The 22,608-nt window shown below is 57.1% G+C and overlaps 1 protein-coding gene across 1 annotated transcript in view; it reads left to right on the top strand.

Annotated features, from left to right (window-relative positions):
• Positions 1-22,608, top strand: part of LOC112981583 (uncharacterized) — a 116,232-nt gene that overhangs the window by 65,827 nt on the left and 27,797 nt on the right. Inside the window, exon 4 of the mRNA XM_064524070.1 lies at positions 4,464-4,636. Within this exon, the coding sequence (XP_064380140.1) occupies positions 4,464-4,636 (173 nt within the window). The remainder of the gene's footprint in view (positions 1-4,463; positions 4,637-22,608) is intronic.

Consider the following 22,608-nt stretch of genomic DNA (forward strand, 5'->3'; position numbering starts at 1 on the left):
CGGGAATGCGGGTGCTCCTCCAAAGCGCGCCTAAGGGGGGGTTTAAGGAAAGGTAGGACTCGTGATGATTGCTGCAGGAGATGTCCATCCGGGTCCATCCGTGCCCCTGCGCGGTTGCAGGACAGCCCGGTCCCAGCCGGCTGCGCTGCCGTTCAAGGGAGTGGTGGGCTGCGAAGCATTCCCACCTCTGGGAAGGATTGCACCGCATGGAGCAGCGCCGAGCCGGGCCCTGCAAGAGCGGGATGTAACGGTGGCGTAAGGATGGGACAGCTACGGACACGTCAGGCTCTGGACTAGATACCTGGCTTTGAACTCCCAGCGTGTTTAATTCCTGTGTGTTTTGCATGTCCAGATGAGCCGGGAGACATGGGGACTTTTCGGCGACCGAGTGTAGTGTAGACAGGACGCCGTTGGATGGTGTCCGTGCGTTAGCTCGGCTGCGCAGCGTCGGGTCTGGGCCGGAGCACAAAAGCCAGCTTATTTCTAAACTGGGGATTTGCAAACGACCGGCGGCTCCTGGGAGACGGGGGAATAAGCAGTGCGCCTCTGTGCACGCAGCACGTTGGGATTTTGCCCCAATCTCCTGATTTCTCAGTGCGAGAGGGCAGTGCATGGGGTGGGGTGCGTGGGAACGCCCTGCGCATCCTCCCTCGGGCAGGTGCCCGTGGGAGCAGGGGGACGCGCTCACGCGGGACCCGGAGCCGGCGCGCGTCGGGCGGGCAGGGCCGCGGGGACGTCCGGGTGCGGGCTGGCGTTGCTTGAAGAGCAGACTAGATTTACGTTTTCCACCTTCCCGGCGATGACCGAGCAAGGAGATTGTCTCGCTTTTTCATATACATATATCTCGTCTCAGGGTTGCCACGGCAACACTGTATATGTTTGCAGCCTGGAAGGAGCTGGGGATGGAAAATGAAGCCGGGGAGTGGACCGAGGAGAGAAGTCCAGCAGGAATTTTCCTCTGGTCTTTTGCGGCCGATTGCTTAGCACTAATTTAAGCCGGTCTCCTGGGATTAGTCATCAAATCTGAGATTTCCATTTTTATTATTTTAAATCAACCGCAGTTGCTCTTGGGAGGCCGTTCTTCATGTTAGAAATTAACCTCGCCGGGGAGGGGGGGCTGCGGGAGGGGAGCCAGCAGGCAGGGTGATACCATAGAAACACAAACAAGGTACAACATCCCGCGCCGCGGGCCGGGGGAAAGCCGAGCCCCGGGAGAGCAGCAGCGATGTGAGCTTGGTGCAGGGTGCCCGGAGCCGCTCCGTGGTGCCCCAGGGCTGGGTTTTAGGGTGCTCTCCCTCTTCTCCTTCCATTAGCGCGACGGCGAGGAGGTGGCAGGGGCGGCTCCTGGTTGCAAGCGACCGCCCGGGGCGGCACGTGGCAAAGGTGGAGGTTTCTCCGAAACTGCCCAGCCGCCTGGCCCCTGCTCCCCGCGAGCCGCGGCGGGGTGAAAAGGCCCCTTGAGCCCTCGGGAGCCTCTTGGGGGGTTTCCTCGAGAACAAGCGACCTTCTCTCTACCTCTCCTCTCCCCGGCAGGAGCGTTCTCAGCTGCTGGGAAAAAGGCTATAAAATGCGATTCCCACCGCCAGCGGGCCAGGGGGGCTGGGGTAGATCAAATCGGGTATTTTGCCTCTGGCAGCAACCAAAACCTGATGCATCGGAGGATGGTTAAGTCCTCAACTAATCCCCGTGATGGTTGGAAAGCACAGCCAGCGAGGAAATATCTTTCTGATCCCCTTAATCGTTGTTGTGAAGAAAAAGCTTTCGTAACCGTGTCGCGAGCTAGCGGAGCCCCCCCGTCGTTCCCATGATTTGCGGCTCCAGCCCTTCGGCAGCCGCCACTCGCCCCGTCCCCGTCGCACGTGGGAACGGCAGCAGGTCGCTGCCAGGGAACCCGCGGTTGCGGCAGCGTGGGATGCAGGGAGCTGCGGTCCAGCCCGGGCAGGGATGCGGGGCATCGCCGCGCGCTGCTCTGGCATCGGCTGTTGCAGCACCTGGGCGGGGAGGCTTTCGCACCACCTGCCCCTGCCAGGGTTTATCATCCCCGGCGCTTTCCTAAGCAGCGCGTTCGGACGAAGGAAAGGAGGGACGGGCTGTGCAGGAGGGAGGGTGCTGGTGTTGCTGGTGCGGCGCGGCGGCGCGAGGCTGGTGCTCTCGGCAGCTGACGGCGTAAATGCGTTTGCTGGCAGGCAGCGCGCTCGGTATTAAAATTCTTGATGACGATTATTAAAGTGTGTTTATGAAAAGCCTGCGAGCGCTGCTGGGACTCCAACCTGCCTGCTCCAAATGAGATGTTTGGGTGCGGGCTGAGTGCTCGGGGGTTATTAAAACCAGGCTGTTCACCCCTGCCCCCCCCCCCACGCTGCCCTGGCGAAGTGTGCTGCCCCCCCCGCAGCCGGGGACCCCCTCCACGCGGGTCTGGGCCGGGGGGCACCGAGCCAGCGCACAGTCAGCATGGGGCAAGCACAGCCCATGCAGCCCCTAGCCCTTACTGCAAATGCATTTGGGTACGTTGCAGGATTTAGGGAAATACTGACCTCAAGTCACGCTCGGGGCTGGAGCAGGCTGCCGAGGGAAGAGCAGGGTGCTGGTCCCGCGTTGGAGCCCGGCTCTCGGCCCCTCCAGGGGCTACGGGAAGGAAACAGGGATCGAGGCGTAAAACAGCACGCTGTTTGTACTGGCAAAGCTTTTGGGAGACGTTGCTGCACTGAACGTGGAGCCCTCGGATGCCACCCACAGCCAAACATCCCGCCCACGACGCCGGCGTGGAGATAGCTGTGTACCCCCATGCACGCGTTGCATGCATGCATTGCATGCACGGGTTGCATGCACGCCCGGCCCGCACCCGCCGCGCACCAGCACGTGCCCCCCATCCCACGTGCCCCCCATCCCACGTGCCCCTCTGGCCTGGCTCCCTTCTGCACGTGCTTCCTCCCTTCCAGCCTGCGGTAGGATTTTTAAAATGGAAGACCAGGTTGTATATCTAAATATATGTCCTTTACAAAAAAAAAAAAAAAAAAAAAAAAAGCGTTTCCAAGAACAATGGTGGAAGCAGCCCAAAAATGTGCTGAGAAGAAGGACGAATGCAGGAGGGTTGGAGTCCAAGCAAAATATCAGAAGGATGAATCAGAAGGAAAGGCCGAAAAAAAAATATAAACGTATGGAGTTCTGAAAAGTTATTTTTTCCTTTTTTCATGTTAATGGCAGGTTTTCAATTTGAGCTTGAAGCGCTGGGGAAACGTGTCAACTGCGGCTGCCTCCAGCCGCGCTCGGGGGCACCTGGCAGCGCTGTTCGGGTGACACGTGCAGGATGGATTCAGTCCGGCCCCGTTCTGCCCTCGCAGAGCTGCATGTTTGCTGCCGTCGTTATCGTTCGGGCTCGTTTATTGATGCTCTGCCCTTCCTCGGGGCTCGCCTGTGCTTGCGCGGCAGGATCCCCCGGCGGTGCTTGATTAGCTGGGGAATTGGGTGCAGTGCCCGGGGCTGGCTCGCTGCCCGCGCGCCGGCTGCGGCAGGGATGCAACGGGGCCGCGAGGACGCTAGGGATGCTCAACCCGCCTCCCCTTCGGCTCGCTCGTCCGTCCGTCGTGTCCTCTGTCCCTTTGCCTTCTCCGAGCTAGCCGCGGTGCAGATCCCGCTCGCGCGTTATCAGAGATCCCGGATTGGGGAGGGGAACCGGGAAAGCCCATGCAAAAAAGAGTAATGATAAATCTTGGTTTTGATTGCATGGAGCAGGGAGAAAATCCGTTCGCCGGGCCAATCGGGATGGCGCGGCGGCTGCAAGCGGAGGTGGGATGGGAAAGGGGGATCAGGCCCAAATTCCTGCTTACCCCTGGTGCCTGCAACATCCGCCGGGGGAAAGGCAATCTGTATTTCATTAATCATCTGCTATAAACAGAGGGAGACTCGCTGGAACGGAGCGGTGTCGCTGGATGGATGGCCTGGAGCTGGAAAATAAACATTTCAGGCTCTGCCTCAGCGTTTATTTTTGCCGAATACCTTTGCTTCGCCGCAGCGCGTTGCTGGCAGCGGGGTGCCCGTCGCCCCGGGGCCCCGTGCACGGCACCGAGGTCTCTGCCTTCCCGAGCCGCCGGGCTTCCCCGAGCAGCAGGCGTTTTTGCTTCGAGCAGGACTTGTCCGTAGCCGCTCTCTTCCTCTTAGGCCTGTTTTTCCCCCTGTTCCCTTCCACGGAAACCCGCCAGGTGCAGCCTGGAATCCGCACGCACTCAAATATGCCTTTAATTCAGATTTATTAAGATAGTTACTGTATAGATGATTAGAAACATGCTCCTGGAGATTTAACGGCCTCGGAGCAGACAGGCAGCCATTGCGGAGCTGTTAATCCTCTATAAATATGTTTTTAATCATGCCAGTATTTAACATACAATAACTGTCCTATTAAACATAATGTATAGTTGGCAGCCTTGATATAAAAAATTATAAGCTTTTCTTTTTTTTTCTTACAGGCTTATTAACTTCTACGGCTCAGGAGACGTTGCCAAAGCCATGAGCGGACTACCCTCGACTCATCTCGCATGTCCAACCCTTGCACGTCCCACGGGATCCCAGCTGGTGCTGGCACTTGCTGTAGGAGGACCGTCGCCGGGAGGGCGGTCACGGCCCGGTGGGGCCACCGCAGGTGAGTGCCTTCTGCTCGTGCCACGGGCCTGCGACCGGCTGGAGTTTTAGCATCAGTCTGTCCACGTTGTCCCCGTCCCGCCTTTGCCTGTGCTGACTGTGAGAGCCGCGATTCGCTCGGGTTGTGGCAGCATCCAGATTCCTTAGCGTGGCCAGGCTGTTCTCCCTCCCTTCTCTTATTTCTCTGTCCGAACCTCTTCCCTGGCATCTCTCCAACGTTTCCGCTGAGCGGGCCAGCACCGGGACGTGGGGCAGTGGGGACAAAGAATCAAACCCTACAACACCTGGGAACGGCAGCGTTTTGTTTCTACTGAGAATTCACATTCAACCCGTTCTATGGAAAACATTCGTAGTGTTTTTAGCTGAATTTGGGTCAGATCTTTATTTGAGGATGCTTCTCTGTTATTTACTTCTTCTGGTTTAAAGTACTGATGCAAGAGCTGCATCCTGCTGTGGGGAGGACAGAAGATGACTTCTAGCAGGCCTGTCTGCAGGTCCCGTCGGAGAGGTGTACGCGTGCAGAGGCTGCCAGGCTCTTTGCAGACCGCTCTGTGCGCGTTGTCGATGCATGCGTGCTTTGTGCGCACGCGTACGTAGATAGGTGCAAAGCCCTGGGCAGTCCAAAGCTGTGTCACTGCTCACAGCCTCTGTAGCTGGGCGAACTTTGTAGAAATGGAGCCTCTCTAGCTCACAGTGAAACCAGTGTTTCTGTTTGCAAACCAGGAGCGTTGCAGGAGCGCACAAAACGCGTGCACGCTTACTGGCAAATAAGCGCGCTAGCTCGTAACGCAGCACACACCCCCCGCCCGTGTGTCTGCTCTGACATCAGGAAGAGTGAATTCCACCAGCAGCAATATTTTGGGCCTTGCATTTTTGGTGGAGAGAATACAAGAAGCACCCCCCAGCTACGCTCAGTTGGAAAATAAATGACATAACCTGGGCTCGCTTTTCACGCGCCTTCAGACCCGATGTTCCATCAAGCTTGGTTCCCCTCCAGAGGACCAGCCCTTCCCCGAGACCGGCTGGTTACGGGGGAAGGAAGGTTGAGGAGGGAAAGAATTTCCACTAAATTAAATTATTGTAGCTGGAAAAATAAACCCTTGTGACAGCTTGAAGCGAACGCCTGCCCGATGCCCCCCCGGCGGCAGCGAACCCGGGCGCGTGCCCCGAGGGGAGGCAGAGGATGGAGGCGGGAGGCCGCTCCGCTCCCCGGCTGGGCCGTGAGGGTGCCGGGGCCGAGGCAGCCCTGCCCGACCCGCTCCGGCGGGTCCTTTGTCCGCGGGGGTCCGAGGCGGCACTGCCGTCCCCGCCGGGGAGGTGCCCGGGCTGCGGCCGGGGCAGGGACAACGGGGCTATTCACGGAGAACAGCGAGGGGTCTCATAACGTGGGGCCCTGACCCGCCGCCGGTCCCCCGCACCTTCTCGGTCACGTCTGGGCTGTGACATTTGTCGGGACTCGGCTGCTTGGAGGATCCCCAGGGAGCTGCTCTCGCGGGGGGGCGGCGGGGACGGTCGGCGCTCGGTGACGGGGGTGGGCAGCCGGGGAGGTGGCCTCGCCGCTCGCGGAAAGGTCCCGAGCTCTGAGCTCGAGCACAGGACGGTGCACGAGGTGGACGTGGAGGCTCCAGCGCTTCTCCTGGTCCTGGGTCACCAGCATGTTTCTACGGGAGCAGCCTGACTGCAAACCCGGGACAAGATAGGGAGGGCCAAATCCAGCACCATCTGAGATACGCAGCGTCCACAGTGTTATAGTGCTGCCCCAGCTCTTCTTTCGTTGTACCAGATGCTTTTTAGTGCCGTGTGTGTCCATGTCCCTGTCCTGGGATGACCCAGGACTATTGCTGGGGGGAGACTTGGACACGTTCTCCTCTCATTGGGTTCTTCCCATGGAGACATGAGAAGAACATGTCCAAGTCCATGGAGCCCAGGGCTGGGGAGGGAGGGGAGCGCGGTTGGGGGGTTGTAGGGGGAGATATCGCGTGCTGGTCTTCCCCCTGCCCCTTTCCCCGAGCGATGCTGTGTTTGGCAGGTTTTGGGGAAGGGGCTTGGTGGCTGGCAGGGCTGCTGCGGCAGGAGCCACGCGTCGGGCAGGCCCTCGGGGCGTCCCCGGCCCGGCTCCTCCGCCCTGGCTCTCCCTCTCTGCAGGAGCCCTGCGACCAGGAGAAGCCGGAGCAGCGAGGGTTAAGGGACAGAGCGTTTCCAGTCCCCTCTTCCAGCTGCTTTTACTCCTCCGTTTGCAGCATCCGCCTCGCGTGCCGCCGTGCCTCGGTGGCAGCCGCGTGTTTGCTTTGGAAGGAGGCAGGCGTTGTCTGCGGAGCCGCCAGCCGGTTTTCCGCAGCCCACCTTGCAAGCTTTCCCAGCCGCGCCGCGCTCCGGCCCGGCCGTCTCCCTGGGAAAAGCTCCTATCTTCGGAGAGATGATGCTTTGCGTGGAAGTAGCCTTAGCAAAACTGCTCTTTTTCTTCTTTCCCGTTAGAAAAAGCTCTTTTAGGGAGGTTTTCCTGCCGGTCGACTTTTGCACTACAGGAAGGTGCGAGAGGGCTGCTTGTGCTCGGGGGGCCGTCGTCTACGTGCGATGCTCCAGCGCTCAGTTTCCTCTTAAATTCAGAAGTTCAGAATCCCTCTTAAAAGCAAATACTCACAGGAGGAAATATTTCCTTCTGACTTTACAAATAAGACGGGATCTGCGGGGAGAGAAAAGGCACGGTGAAAGGTGCTAACCTTCCCGCAGCGCGCTGCTTTCCTGATCACAAATAGATTTTTTCATCAAATTGAAACAGGCCTGCAAAACACTGGCAAAACTGTATTCAGCTGGAAAAACATTGTCTCGCGCTCACTTCAAGTTATCTCTATAGGCCTCATACAAAGTTTTATTTATTCACTCCCTTTACGGATGAAGGATACTCTCTCCATCTCTAGGCGTTCACAAATCACGAGTCGCCTCTTTAGCATCGGGGCTGGCCGGCAATCATGAAACGCTTTCTCTTTACATCTGCTTTTGTTGCTCCTGTTCCTTCTGGGTTGTGATTCATTCTTGGATCTCTGTGAGCTTTTCACTAAGTCTGAGAGCTAGAAACATGTTTTTTTTCTTTGATGGCTAAGAGGCTAATGGCGTTATTTAGCCCTAGCATGTGAAATCAAAGCAAACGGCATTATTAAGCTCCCAGTGAATTTGTCAGCGCTGCAGCAGGGCTCTCTAAGGGTGGAAGGGTTGTAGGACAGCAACAAGTTGTTACACCAGGACCACGCAGCATGGGAGCTCAGGGCCTGTTGTGGCAGTCTCCTGTACTGTCCTTGGGGCTCTGTGTGCACTGGGAGAGTTTGCATTTCCTTGCGGCTGAGGACTCCCTGATGGCCCATCAGGCTGCGATAGCCGCGGGCACTCTTGTCCCAGCAGGGCTGGGGTGCCAAAAGCCATGGAGCAGCCCCCGAAGCGAAGCTCAGCAGTGGCGCGGTGGGGATTTTGGTGCCTGATCCGTACAGCTCACTGCATCCCACTTGTGGTGCGGGGTGGGAACGGCTCCCGCTCGTATCTGCACCGTCCCACTGCCAAGTCCGTGCTCGAGCAGATCCTGTGCCTCGGATGGATGCGTGGCTATCAAGGCGGGGAGGACAGATGACCTCTCTAGCATCAGACATGGACCACAGAGACCGCAGGAGCTGCTCCTGCTTTTAGCATTAGCCTGAGTTCCCAAGGAAAAATATTCGAAAAATCGGATCATTTCTTTTCCAGAGCTCTGTTTCTGATGGCCAGGGTCACTGCCGCGCTCCCAGTTCAAGGTCCCTCCTGGAAGCTTGGAAAGGGATCGTACAGTCGCAGTGCAGGAGAGCTGCTGTCCCCCTCCAGGCCCTGGGCGACGGGAGGGTCAGTGTGGGACTTCTCTGGTTCGGTCCTTGTCCCCTGTGCTATTTCTGTCCTGCCTGGTGCCGAGGAAAGCAGGGGTCAGGAAAAGCCGTGTCCCCTGCCAGTGGTCCCAGGGGACTTGCCTAGGGATGGAGGCGTGTCTGAGCTTTGCCGGGCTCATCCGAAGCTCCAGGCTGACTTTCTCACGGGAAGGGCTGACTTGGCCCCTCTGGACAGGCCCAGGCCTCCAAACTACCCGTGTTTGTGCATTTGCAACCACCTGGTCATCTCTTGGTTGTGAAGGGAGGCTGCTTGTTGTAGCATTTTAGGTACCGCAGTGAAGGGGTGGCGAGTACCCCAGGGCAGATGCTTAGGCGGGGACGTTACCGTAGTGGGCTGGAGGTTGTATGATCGCGTGTTCCCTTTTCAAGCCTGAGGACAGGCTTCCTTCTCCCCTTTCCTTCTTAAGGATATTTTCCTGGAGAAATGTGCTGAGGCCAGGACCCAGGGCAGATTCCCCTTATGGAGTTGGTTTTCTTTGCAGTTTTGTGCTGGGATAAGCCAAAGTTCAATCCTCCAAAGACCACAGAGCATCGTCACCCATGGGGGCATCAATGTACCGAGAAAGGCCACTGGCAGAGATACTGGGCTCCTTGTGGGGATTTCAGGGAACGAGAAATAATCCAGCCAAGCTGGAAACCCTAGAGCTGTTTTTGATTTACTTAGTGTTTTCCCTACTGACTGAGTCCCCTGCAGTCGCTGAGGAAAGAGGAATATTTCCCATCCAAGCTCAAGTATCTCAGAGCCCACATCTAGGAGATGCTGCAAGCCCTCGACCACCTCCGCCATCCAAGAGGGGCCTTGGTCCCTGCAGCAGGAGACCATTTCCCTCCTCACATTCACTGATTTTGGGGACCAGCTAATGGTTATTTAGAGAATGGGGAAGGATTTCTGTTCAGATCCTAACCCCAGCTTCAAATTGCAGCCTGGAATTGAATCAACGGTCCGGTGAACCCAGCAAACCCCAAGACCAGCCAACAGCTCAGTTGGAAATAGATACGCTTGCCTGCCCTCCCCTGTGTTGTTGTTGGCGGGAGGGCGCGGGAGGCCTCCAGGTTGGGCCTGTCAAGAGCAAAAGGGAATGAAAATTGCTCTCATCTGAATAAACACAATCGACTGTTGCCAGCAGCTCTCATGCCCCAGCTGAGGATCCGTGTGGCCAGCCCTTATCCCTGTCTGGGTATCTGGTTTGACTGGCAGGTCAGGACGGCCTGTCTCTGTTCAGTGGACATCTGCAGAAGGTGTTGTCTGGCTCATCCTTCCTCCAGCTCCTTCCCCCAGCTCCCGGCCAGGTGATGGAGTTTGGCCGCTGCTGGCAGCCGGGGGCATTGCCCTTCCCCAGGGACCACCGCCTGCCTCGGATGCAGCGAAAGTTTCTACAGACTTGGTTGCACGTGGCCAAACGGTGGGAGAAGAGAAACTGAGAGCAGGAGCAGATGGTGGGTGAAAACGCTGCAGCCCGCGAACCCTTTGCCGGTTCAGACTAATTCGCAGCAGTTTGCTGGGCTAACGTCGTGCAGGCAGGTTTGGCGTTGATCGGATTAACCGGGGTCGTCTAACTCTCTGCGGTGGGAGACGTGAGGTTTGTTTGGAGAGGAGAACATCTCGCTGTCTCGGCTGGAAAGCTGCGTGGTGCTCAGCCCACCGGGCCAGCGTCTCCCGCTTAACCGCGGAGGTTTAACCCCCCTCTTCTTGCTGCCGTCTCCCCTAAGACGTTTCCAGTGTCCCACAGAGCTGTTCCAAAGCCCCCCGGCGCGGGAGTCCCGGAGCAGGCACTGGAGGTGTGAAGGGCGTCTGCCCCTTGCCGATGTCTCCGCCACCCTCCTGGTGCCTCCGGGTGCCGGGAGCCGGCGGGGCTGCGCTGATGGAAGCGATGCCCCGCTCCGGAGTGCTTTTTCCTCCTTTTCCCTCCTCCAACAGCAGTGCCCCGCGCCGAAACGGCGTCCGCGTTCCCGTTTCACTGCTCGCTCGCTGTTTGGTGGTTGAGCGGAGGAGGGAGCCGGGGCCACGCCGCGCTGACCCCGGGGGGAGCAGGGGGCTTGTAAAAACTCCAAGTGCTGCAGGAATTACGAGGCAATTAAAGCGCAGGCCAGCGCTGGGACCGCGTCGGGAAAACCGAGAGGAACTGATGTCAGATCCACGCGGGAGGCGAGCTCCGGCGGCCTCTCGCCTCGCCCGCGATTTTGGGCCGCCGAAGCCTTGCACTCCCGCCGGGAACGCCGGGACACGTTTGGTCCCGGGCGGAAACGCGGCTCCTCCTGCCCGGGGAAGAAGAGGTCCCTGCCGCGGGACTGGGGCGCGAGCGATGCCCTGCCCGGGGGTGTTTTGTGAGCGTGAAAAGCAGAGCAGGGGAACGCCGTTCCCGGCCGCGAGAGTCCTGGCACCGAAGCACGAGCCTCCTTGGCTTGCCGCTGCGTCGTAAGGATTAAACGCAGGGAAGCCGCTGTTAATTTAGCTCAAAGCTTAGCTGGAGCTCAGCTTGCGTTTCCTGGCCTGGCAGGAAGGAAAGACCGACCCGTGTGTCGGTGGGAATTAAGATGCAGTGGGTCTCTGTTTCTAACGGGGATGCTGATTTCTTGCGAGCCGGGCTCCTTCCGAGGGCAGGAGCTGTGTCCTCGGCGAGGACGTGGTTCGGGACTGTCAGCTCAGCGCTTGAGTGTTTCCGCGGGGGGTACGTGATTCCTTACGCGACGGGGTGGAAGGCTCTTCCCTGCTCCCTCCTAGCAAAGGCCCGGAGAAATCTCGCCCGGCTCTTGTTGAAAACCTTTGCCGTGTACTCTGGCTGGTTTTAAAGCAGAAGGCGACAAAAAGGGAGAACGTTTTTCGTTTTACTTTCGTTCAGCTCCCGTTCAGCAGGTTTATTTAGCTTTGGCCGTTATGTACTAGCCTGCGCAGCATCGCTGCTGCTGCGGACTGGGCTGTCTGCGATGTGAAATGCCTTCGGTTCCCACTAGTGCGATGAAAGCCGTCAGTGCTCAGCAGCCGAGAGCGGAGCCTTGGTGTTTAAAAGCAGAGCATCCAAAACCAGAGGCAGACTGAGATTTGGACCTGTGAAAGGCTAACAGCTATCACAGTGGGTTATATCGGCTTTTGTAGAGCTTTGTCCGTCGTATACACTATGAAAATACATTTCAATCTGCACTGATTGAAGTTCTGGTCTTCTGCACCTCTCGCCTGGGGTTTGAGACGGGCGGCAAGACAGCTGTATTTCAGGAGAATTTCATGTTTAGATAAAAGTCTTCCCGGGACTCCGCTCAGGCCAGCACAGACTGCCCTCCCGGCAAGAGATCCGCGTCCTCGGGTGATGGATCAGGCAGAGGTCGGGCACGGCTCCAGCTCAGGCAGCTGCACCACGGCCGGGCTGGGAGCCGACCCCGGTTTCCCAGCTCCCGCGGCAGCACCCGAGCCGGCAGCCCACGCCGCCGCTGCCTGTTCCTCGCTTCCCCAGGCTGTCCCGTGGCCTTGCCACTCGCGTTGGAGAAGCAAACCTTTCCCTCCGCTCGTCGGCTCGGCGCGGGTGCAGGGGGCCCTCCTGGGAGCCGGGGTCCCGGCAAGGAGGGGGCCAAGCGCTGAGCTTTATCTGCCCGCCCCGTCTGTCCATCCCGGTGCCGGTCCCGGATCAAACGGGAGGAAGCGAAGGGTCTGGGCTATCGCCGCTCCCCTGGGCAGCCGATAACGAGCTGTGCATCTGCCAACGTTGGCAGCTCGAAAGGCCGCGGATCGGGCGGTAGGAAGGCGCCTGCTTCCCGGGGACAGGCTGGGGACAACGTCCCGGGAGGAGGCAGGTGCCCCCCTTCCCCCTTGAACGCTGGCCTCGGTGGTAGCTCGCGCTGCGGTCTGTCCCCAAGGTAGGACCTCTGTGAGAGCATCCTCTGCTCCCCTGGCTTTGGGAAGAAGCACCGGAAAAGATAGCGGCCTCGCAGATAACCGCACTTGGCTGCCAAAAACGACGAAAGCAGCCCTACCGAGCACGTTCACGCGTCCGCATCACCCTCTCGCAGCACAGCACCCTTTGGGCAGTGGCCGTGCGCAGGTGGCAGGCGGCTGGCGGGGAGGGAAGGGAAGGTTTCCCCCGGTGTCCGTTGCCGTAATGGTTTCTGGCTCGGGGAGGACAGATTACCTGGCTGTTCTCCGCTGAAAGCCCATATGTGATTTTGCCCTTGAGGGAACCTCAGCTTTTTGCCTGTTTCCAAGGACTATATTAAAATAAGACTTTAATGAGTGTCATATATCTGAAGCAAGGAAAACCAGCCGCCCTCCCTTGTTTCGTGAGTGATTTTCATCAGCTGATGGTGTCAGATTGGCCTGTTTTTTTGTGAATGAATGTAAGCCTTTAGCTGGAAGGGAGGTGTCTGCTTGGATGCTTTGGTCCCCGCGTCTTAGCGGTCATTAATAACGCTTGTAGTGCTTTCTGGAAGTGCGAGCCAAAGGTTTTGGATGCGATGGTTTCCTCGCGGAAAAAACGAGCTTCTTCCAAATCAAAAGGTTCTGCAGAAATGACACCTTGTTTCTGATATCTTCTTTTCACTTTACCTCAAATACTTCGTTTTGCTCTGGTAAAAAGCCTGCGAGTGCGTTGTTTCAAGTCATTTGCCTTTGCCTTATTTTAGGTTGGTGTATTGATTTTATAATCAAATACGTATTCATGATCCAAGAGATTCCCACTTTTAGCAAATTGTAGATATCAAAAAGTAGTATTTCTGTCTCGTTAAAAGGAAACAACTGGATACTGCCCAAATGGGACGCTTCAGCTGTTTGTAACTGAAATTTGGGGAATTTTTGCTCTGAGGAAGCGGTGAAATTTCAGATTCTAGTTCTTAACCTGAAGAAGAAAAAAAGGCAAAGGAATTTGCCGTGGTGCAGAACAGCATTTCCAGCTGCAGAGCCCTGTGGCTGGGATGCCAGAGCGGGGCTGTGCCCGCGCGGAGATGGTGCTCCTGGGGCGCTGGGGGTGCCAGGAGAGGGCCCAGGCGACCGAGAGCGACGAGCTCCCCCCGCCTGCTGCACGCACAAGCAGCGGTCCTGCACGTGAACCCCGTGCAGCTGCTTGTCTCTACCTCGTGATGAATCCCAGATGATTTCCCAGCCGGAGCAGTACAGTCACTCTCGTTAGATTATAAACTGGAACTTTTACAGGCTGTATGTGGGGTTTGTGGCTTCCTTTCCCTCTCTCTGTCTCCGAAGTCCATGTTTCTTAATAAATCATCCTCTAGCCTGAGCTGAATCTTGCTGTTTTAAGTTTAACTAGCTTATTTTTTTGCTGATAAGCTGGACTTTGAATTCTTCCCAAGATCACGGGTTGGGGCCAGTAATATCACAAAGGAGAGACTGTTAATCATGATATATCACATGCCAATGGGAACAGCGCACAGCCCTCGCTGCAAGCCGCCTGTTTCCCTTGTATCAGCATTTACAGGCAGAGCACTTGTATCTCGCATGGTTGGTGGGAGGGAGGAGTCAGCTCTCCCACCAGATATAAATTAGGTTGATTATTGGAGCCGACTCAACAGTATCGCCGGGCAGATCTCTAAGTTATGTGCAAAAACTGGACACCGATGGCAGGAAAATGTTGAAGTATGCACCTATTTCTTCACACTGTACTAGTGTTTTTTTAGGTTTTTTAAGGGTTTGATCCTGACCTCTCACCAGATTTCTACTCTGGCGACATCCTCTGTCCAAAGAGACTCAAATCTACCTAACGCTGGACTGAAGGGTGGAACGAAGTGTGCAGAGAAATTACATCTGCTACACCCTCTTGCTGCTTTTTCTCTTATTCTTCTTTGCCACCACGCTGTTAGCAAATAAATTACTTTTCCATGACAGCTCCAGCCAAAGACATTACGCTTTCTGGTCCATCACATTCTGCTCCCTCCTCCTCCCAGCCTGCGACTGAGTTCCTCTCCTGGCATCACCGTTGACTTTGGCCGACTGCTCCCGAGACGGTGCTGCTGCGGGGATGTGTCCATCTGTTCAACCCTCCGCAGCCTCAGAGCCCGGGCCAAATCCCATCGTGTCCCGTGCAGAGACAGAGGTCCCAAAGTCACGTTCCTGTAGAACCTCCTGCAGAGGTAACACGCAGCACAGGTTGTCCTTATCTGAACAAGGACCAACCTAGCTTGAGATAGGGCAGCTCCCTGGGGGATTTGCACCCAGCTAGCTTTACTGGTATGAAGTGGGAGGTGGAGGACTCCTCCTCGAAGCAAGTCTCAGGCGCTAACAGCTTATGGAAAGAATAGATTCGTCAAGATTAAAAGTGGTCTTGACGTGTGCAGCCGGGAGGGCCGGTCTTTCCTCGGCCTCCAGATCGCGGGCACGGCCAGGAGCTGAGATGTGCGCAGGGGTTGTGGTTCCCCGCTCTTGCTCTGCTAATGCCTGGTACTGGGCAGGTCCACCCACATCTGCCTTTGGGATGGCTTTGACCCCGCAGCCTGACTCATCCTCCCAGCCTGGCCAAAAAAAACCCTCTCCCAGTCCCAGCGTCTCTCAGAGATATTTCAAAGCCCCTCGGTGCCTCCGTGTCGGATGGCGACAGCCCGTCTTTTACCTTGTTTGGCCCAGCGGGGCCAAATTCCCGCTGCTTTGCGAAGGGGGCAGGCGAGGCGGGGAGCCAGCCTGGGCCTTGCTTCCCCGCGGCGGGAGCGCCTTGCTCGGTGCCCTTCCGCTCGGGAGGCAGGCGGATCGGCCACTTGGTCACGCCGGAAACTTTTCCTGCTCGCCCGGCTGGGGTCTGGAGCCCAGCCAGGGCCCAGGCAGGCCTCCGTGGGAAGGCGAGATGTGAGGGCAGGGTGAAGATGCGCTCAGGGCCTTGCTCGCCCCGTGGGCATTTGTATCACTTTCCGTTTCCCGTTCTGCGTTTTGGAGGCTGTTTGAAACCAAAAGGACACCTTTTTTGCTTGTCCGAAGTTTTAAAAGGTCAATAGCGATAGTATGGTTGAACATCTAACTTCACCCCTCAGGATAACAGCCAGCAGTAGCCCCTGAGGCTCTGCCACGGGGCCTGGTCGTTAGGGGAGAGGTGCTCAGCAGACACATGCCTGGAGAACGGCCTGTCCGTGTGACTACAAGGCAGCTTGCTCAGGTCTCCGGGGAAAGGGCTCTCCTTGCAGCTCCAGGGCAGTCCCGGCCTGTCTCTCGGTCAGTGGCTGGGAGCTGAGGGCATCTGTCCAGCCCCGGCTGCTTCACTGCAAAAGCTACTAGTACACGGGGCACGAACACCCTCCCCCCGGCAATTTTTACATGGAAAATCGGCGTGGCGGGCGGACGCCTGGACCACCTCGGAGGTGGGCTGTGCGGCTCTGCAATGAATCACGACGGAGGGAAGCTGGCAGCGTGCTCCGCGGCTAGGTGAGGATTTGCAAGGCTGACAGCCGGATCTGGTGGGCGAGCGCTGGCTCCTTTCCTGCCCTATCTCGCTAGAGCCCTTGCTTTGCAATCAGACTCCCAGGGCGCAGGGCTTGAAGAGGGGGAGAGCTTCATCATGTATCTGCTGATGGATGGATGCATATTTACCTTGGCCTCCCCTGCCTTGTGGCTGCGGATAGTTATCTGAGTGATGAATTCATCTGCGCGGGGACCCTTGAATCGCGGGGGCAGAGGGGAAGCATCTATTACAACGGTTTGGCACAGGGGAGAAGTAAAAACAGAGAGGAGCTGGGTGGTGGTTGCACATCAAAGCTGGGGTGCTCACGTCCTGGTCTATCTGCTGGCTCTCATCTGGTCGTGGCAAAGCGGCGGGCGCGAGCGAGGGTCTCTGACTGCGGGCCAGCGGGGAGAGAAGTGAATTTCTGAATTTCAGCCCTTCTGGATGCGTTAGCTTCCTCCTCGCCTGTGCTGCCAGGGCCAGGGTGGAGAGCCCCGCCGAGGTCTCCGAGCGTGCTTCGGCTGCAGGCCGCCGTGCCGCCCTCGGGGCTGCTCGGCACGACGCGAAGGCAGCTTTGCTCAGACTTGCGCAAGTCCGGGCCCGACTCTGCAGGGTCGGAAGCAGCGCCCAGGGAGGGGTGTAGAGCGAGGGCATCCCCGGCGTCCGGAGCCGGCTGCTTTCGGCCCTGGCTCGCCGCGTGGTGCTGCTGAGCTAGCAAAGTCCGGCTGCGGGGAGAGGGGAAGAGCCGCCGAGACCCGCGTTCTCGCCCGCAGCATCGCCTTGGCCCCAGAGTGTGGGGCTGTGCGAGGTGGTCTTGGGGGGCTCGCTCAGCTTCACGAAAGCGGAGGGGCAGGACGCGCAAAGCCTGCGTGCGCAGGTGTCCCCTCCTGCTTCTGCAGGAAGCGCTAAGTGGAAGCGAGCTTCCTGCGAAGGTGCCAGATGTGCACCACAGCCGAGCAAGCGGGGCCCTGATGTACGCTTCCCCTCGACTCGGCAGGTGAACGCGGCTTCCCTCTCTGCCCCACCTCTGATCCAGCGGTTCGAGGGCGGTTTAGGTCCCCAAAATGCAGCTAGAGACGTAGAGCTGCTTGCAAAGGTGTCCAAGAATGAAATGAGCCCCTTTCTGCGTCTGCAAGCCAGAAACCCCAAAGCAGGGACATCCTCGGTGGCCCGGCGGAGGACGCACGGGGGACAACGCGCCTCTTGCCTTGCCCTGCTGCCGCGTGGCGTGATGGGAGAAGAAAGCTAAAAAATGGGTCGCATTTCTTCCTCGCCACATCCTCAGAGCCCTCCAAGGGTTCTCCATGAAAGGGAACTTTGCACCAGCGTTGTGCAATGCTGGCCCTTGTTTTCCTTGAACTTTAGTCATACTTTAATCTGTTCTCTATGCCACAGTAACCTCCGGGGGAAAGAGCATTGCTGAGTCCTGATTTAAGCGAGTATCAAAGCCTTTCGGCTTCGCCTCAGGCCATGCGTCCGGTCAACCCCGCTGCCCCGGGGACGAGGGCAGCCGCATACGCGGGGCGCCTGGTCCTCCGCTCGAGGCAACGCTCGCGGCCAGTCCCAGCAGGCGCTCGGCTGCCAGCAAAGTTATCTCGCAGATGGGCTGTAAAATTAGCATCGTCCCCATCACTTCTCGTCACAGAAAAAGCCATGCTGAGCTTTTAGATATTTGTTTGTTTGCTTATTTTGGCAAGAGGAAAAAGGCCAAATTTAAGATCGGGTACACGCATCCTGCGTCCTTCATCTTTCACTGTGGCTCCAACTGGAAAAGCTGTTCCCCGCTTCCTTCCCTTATCAGTAAATTAGGTGGTTAATCCGAGAAAGACAGTTGGACAGCAAAAGGCAGTCCACGTGTTAAGTATTATTGCTGTTGTTATTAATAGCCTAACTCTTGGGCAATGTTTCTGGGCAACGTTGGATCCAGCAACTGCATTTTTTCGGATTGCATATCTGCTGGCTCTGCTCTTTCTGGGCTGCCGGGCTCGGCGCAGGGGGTCGGACGGTGTAAGGTGGCTTCCACAGGGCTCCCTCTGCTCCTGGCTCTTCGCCGTTTCGTCTCCAGCTCTGTCATTTCAGACGGATGGTATTTAGGGTAGTGACTCCGTTCATATGGGGTGTAAAACCCGAATCGGGGAAGCAGCATGTCGAGCCCTGCTGAGAGGCTGTTTTGTGCATTATATCGGGCTCAGGTGGGACCCTGCCACCCTTCTGGGAGCAGGGGGAGAAAACCGGGGGGGTCCCCGCCGGCAGCGGGGCGTGCAGCCTGCAGGCCGCCAGCTCCCCTCTTTCCAGGAGACCCTTCTCTTGCCCGCGCCCCAGCTTCCCCAGGCTGGATATTACAAGAAACTGTGTAATAAGCTCAGCTGCTGTTTCCTGGAACGGGCCCTCGCCGTCCCTCCCTCGCGCTGCCCTTCCCACCCGGCCGCGCTCCTGCCAGGATCTCCTCCGGCCCCGCCAGCTCTTCCGAGGATCATCTGTTTCGCATGAGGTCTGTCGCTTGGAGCCCAGCGACCGGGTCCACCTCAGCTGGAGCCGGCCGGTTGCTTTAATAGAAGAGGGTGCCATACTGGGCACTGGCACTAGGGTCTGGTTTTTTCTTAATTCCTTTTGCCCTGACCCGGATTTATTAACCGTACGAGGTCAAGCTGTCACTGCACACTCGTGGGTGGCAGCTGCTCCATGTTACACTCTGGGAGCGGTTGAGCCGTGTTTGCATTAGAGTTTGGGAGCTTGGAAGGGGACTTGCAAGACAAGTGCTGTACTGGGAACCTAGATTTAACTGCAGGGGCAGTTGTGGGCGTGGATACAGGATCCCGACCCTGAGAGCAGCCTTGAAGGGGCATTTTCCTGCTCTGTCTCCAAAGCTTGGTCTGGTGGCAGCTGGCACCTGAAATTTTTAAGCTTCTTTAAGCCATCTGCAGACTAGGCAAAGACATCTAAATTAGGCAAAGACATCTAAATTAGGCAAAGCCACTTCCCAAACTTGCCCACGGTTGGTGTCTGAGGCAGATGAGAAGTTGAGAATGGAGAAACCTGGGTTCGTATTACTGGTCTTCAACCTTATAGGCACCCTGGAAGAAATTGGAAGAGAAATTTGATATAAGTCCGTAACGACTAGGTTTTGGTGGACTGACTTATCCGGATTCTGTGTTAACGTGTTACACGTCAACCCAGGGTGTCCATGTCCTGCGGAGACGAGTAGAGGGAATTCCTCCTCCAGCCCGGAGGAAACGCGGCACGCCTGGGAGTGGGAATTACAGGCTGCCACAAAACCCCCTCTGTGTCATCTGCATTAAGGCACATGTCCCCTTCCTCCCTGGCCCGGGAACGACCACACTGCCTCTGTTGTCTGCAAGCGCTCTAGCCGGCGAGGCTCGAGGCACCACGGCCACCCTTGCAGGGCTGGACGCCCACCAGCGCTTGGTACCACTGTCCGGCCTCGCCAGGGGCCCGGCGCGTCCGTTGTGCTGGAGACAACGGGGCAGAGCTCCGGGATGGAAAAGGACCTCTTTTGTTCGCTGCATAATAGTCTCCCTGTGCCTGCAAAAGTTCACAGCTCCTGGGTGAAGGGAGCGCTCCCACCCCAGGCTGTCCTGGCTTTGATCTGCCTGCTTGCTGCCTCGTTTGGCCTTACTGCTCCTGAATTATGTAATGCATTAGAAAAAAGAAAAAAAAAGAGGACGGGGCGGGGGGGAATATTCTTTTACAGCCTCCGTTAGTGGTTGCTCCTCAGGAGTCCCTCATGCCTGCCTGCTTATCAGAGCACAGCACGCAGCGAGGGGAAAGCTCTCTGCTATGGTCAGGCTGTCAGACGAGGCTTGTGCAGCACCGTGCTCGCCCGAAACCGTCTCAGCCCTCGGTTACAACCGCGGGAGCACAAATTCCCCCTGCATGTGTAGACCACAGTGCGTTTTCATGTGCCGCCTTTTGCATTTCGTCAAGAAGCAGAGGATTAATTGGGGAATGCGCATGCATGCGGGGTTCAGTCCTGCCGAACCGAGCGTTACTGTGTGTTGGCCGGAGGTGGTGGCATCCCGGCTTGTGCTATCCCAAAATCAGTGTAGTCTCGCCCCTTCTTGCCCAGCCTGCAAGCGCCGCGTCTGCCTGCGCTGTCTATCACGTTATTCCAGCTGACCCGTGCTGGGGGGAGATACCTGCAGCCCCCAGTTGCTTACTGGGTGCAGTCCGGCTGGCCGGATCGGGCCGCGGAAAGATTTGGAGAAAGTGGGGTGGGGAGGACAAGATTTTTGCATGGCAAAATGTATGAAGTGTCGGACCCCTTTTCTCAGTCTTTCTATTTTTTTTTTCTAAATGCACTTTTGAGGAATGTCCAAAAATGGAAAACTTTAGCCCAAAAGGAATTTTATCCAAAAAATTTATGAGCAACTTAAAAAGAGAAGGCAGTGCGAAGAAACTGAAAGCCAGATGTAACTACAGCATGAGATGGCTTTTTAGTTTAGTTTCAAATTTTGTAGGGGCTGTAATTGGGAACCTTAGGCTTTCTGCAATGTCTGTAATTGGGTATTGAGGCAACCGTGAACTTTTGATCGCGTATTTTGTATTTCCTGGTCTTCTGCCCGTCTCCAGAAGGGAGTGTCTCACCATCTCATTAAACTCCTGCCATTAGAGGCTGGTAGGAGCAAGAGGGCGGGAGTGGTTGGCAGGAACGCGATGAAATCCTGGGCTCAGAAGCTGCAAAACAGCTGCTCCAGGGCAGAGCCCCCCTCCTCCCGAAGGCACACCCCAGGGATGGACTCTGGAAAAAACCTGATTCAAACCAAACAGGTAAAGCGGTGCCTCAGGTGTTGTATTTCAGTGCATAGTCATACTCGGGGCATGAACCCGTCTGGAACACAAGGAAACGTTTGCCTCGCTAAGGGGAGGAAAACCGAGGTAGCTGTGGTTCGGGGGGAGGAAAGGTGCAATGCTCGTAGTGGGGCTAAACCTCGTTTTGCTGTTTCTCTTTATATTGTGAAGGATTTGCCCACTCTAGGTAAAAAAAGAAAGGAAAAAAAAGTGATTTCCAGCATTATATGCCGTTCCCCCAGAGCCCAGCTGCTAGGAGGTGATGCCCCAGAAGGGGCCGACCCCTTTGGAGAAAGCCCGTACCAAAACCAGCTCCCTGAGATTTAGCTTTTTGCTCGTTGTCCCGTTGTTCTGACAACGGAGCCGTAAATCAGGACGGCGGGTAAGGGATCGGACTGCGAGATGCCCAAGGCGTGAGATTTCCCCCTGCAAATAAGGGCTCAGATCTCCTTAAATATTGGGTGCAGTTTCAGGGGTTCAGTGTCGGAGAAGTAGCAGCGCTGCAGTACGGCGCGAGCGGTGGCCGTATCTAGCAAACCTGGGCTAGGTCCGGACGGCAGCTTCCCTGTGAAATGATACGGGATAATTAGGACCAGGAAAGTCATTAGCACCTCCTTGACTTAGCATCTTGGGCTGCCCCGTCGCTTTTGCTTTCAAAGAGCAATAAATAGGAGGCCCCGGCAGCATCGCTGGCTGGTGGGGGGTGTGATGCAGATTTGGGGGGAGAGCAGCCTCTTTCCCTCTCCCTGCCCTGTGCCCCACGCAGCATCGGGGCCTGGGGCTCTGCAGCGCGTTTAACTCTGCTCGGTGTTTTGCCAGAGACTGTTATTAAGAAATAAGGCTCTGCCTTTTTATCATTCCTCTGAGCGTCTGTCTGATGTCATTCTGTCTGGCAACCGAGCGATCAAAAGACGCTCCCTTGGGAGAAATTTCTCAAGCAAACAGCCAGCAAGAAAAAAATAATACCCCATTAAATATAATAAAATGCGAAAACCACAGCGTCTCCCTGGTAAATGAAAAGGCAGCGCAACCTGGGCTCCGCGCAGGAACTTGCCTCGGCCCGTTCCTCGAGGGCCAGCTCACCTCGAGCAGGGATGCAGCGGGCCCTGCGCTCACCTGGGTGGTTACCCTTAAATGAAGGTATTTTGCAGTCCGAGATCACGGGGCTTGAGCCCAGGAGCTCACGGCAGCGCGGTTTGGCTGCCGAGGAAGGTTGGTGCCATCTGATGCAAGATGGGGGATGGAGTCCCCTAAATGCCGAAACGGGTCACGTCATCGTTTGCAAAATGAACGTGACAGCACGGTGGCTTGCGCCTGGCTTTGGCCCGGTTGGACAACAAAAGATAGGAGGTTTTTTAAGAACGTCAGCAAGCAGCGTTTGAAGAGGAGCTGTCGGGGAACGGTGCGTCTGCGCTGCCGAAATCCACCCGTTTGAGCTGGATCCCCGCTGAGTTACCTCGGACCCGTCCTTCACCCCTCGGTGGCCGTGCTCCTCTTCTCCGGGCTGCTTCTCTGTGCAGCACTTTGCAGAGGTCGCTGCTCGCGGGCCGGGGTGGCACGAGGGGATCGCAGCGGTCGGGGGGGCTGAGCACAGCAGCACGCAGGCAGCGCTTCTGTTGTTTCCCGAGGTGGGAAAACTCTGAGGAATCCCTGGGAAATTCCTCTTTTTCCTGCCATTTGAGGGCGGTTTCCTTCCTGGCAGATTGTAGGATCCCCCCTCCCACCCCAGGCAGCAGAAACGGCAACTTTCCAGCGACGGTGCCAAGCTGCCCGTCCTCCGCTTCGCACCTTCTCACGGCAGCTTCGCGCGTGTCCTGCCGCCAGCCGTTCCCTTTGCAAGGAGGGGGAAACTGAGGCACAGAGCGGACCTTTCTCGAGGAACTGCGGTGGAGGCAGAATTT

Source organism: Dromaius novaehollandiae, chromosome 21 (genome assembly GCF_036370855.1).
Source record: "Dromaius novaehollandiae isolate bDroNov1 chromosome 21, bDroNov1.hap1, whole genome shotgun sequence".
Classification (NCBI taxonomy): Eukaryota; Metazoa; Chordata; class Aves; order Casuariiformes; family Dromaiidae; genus Dromaius; species Dromaius novaehollandiae.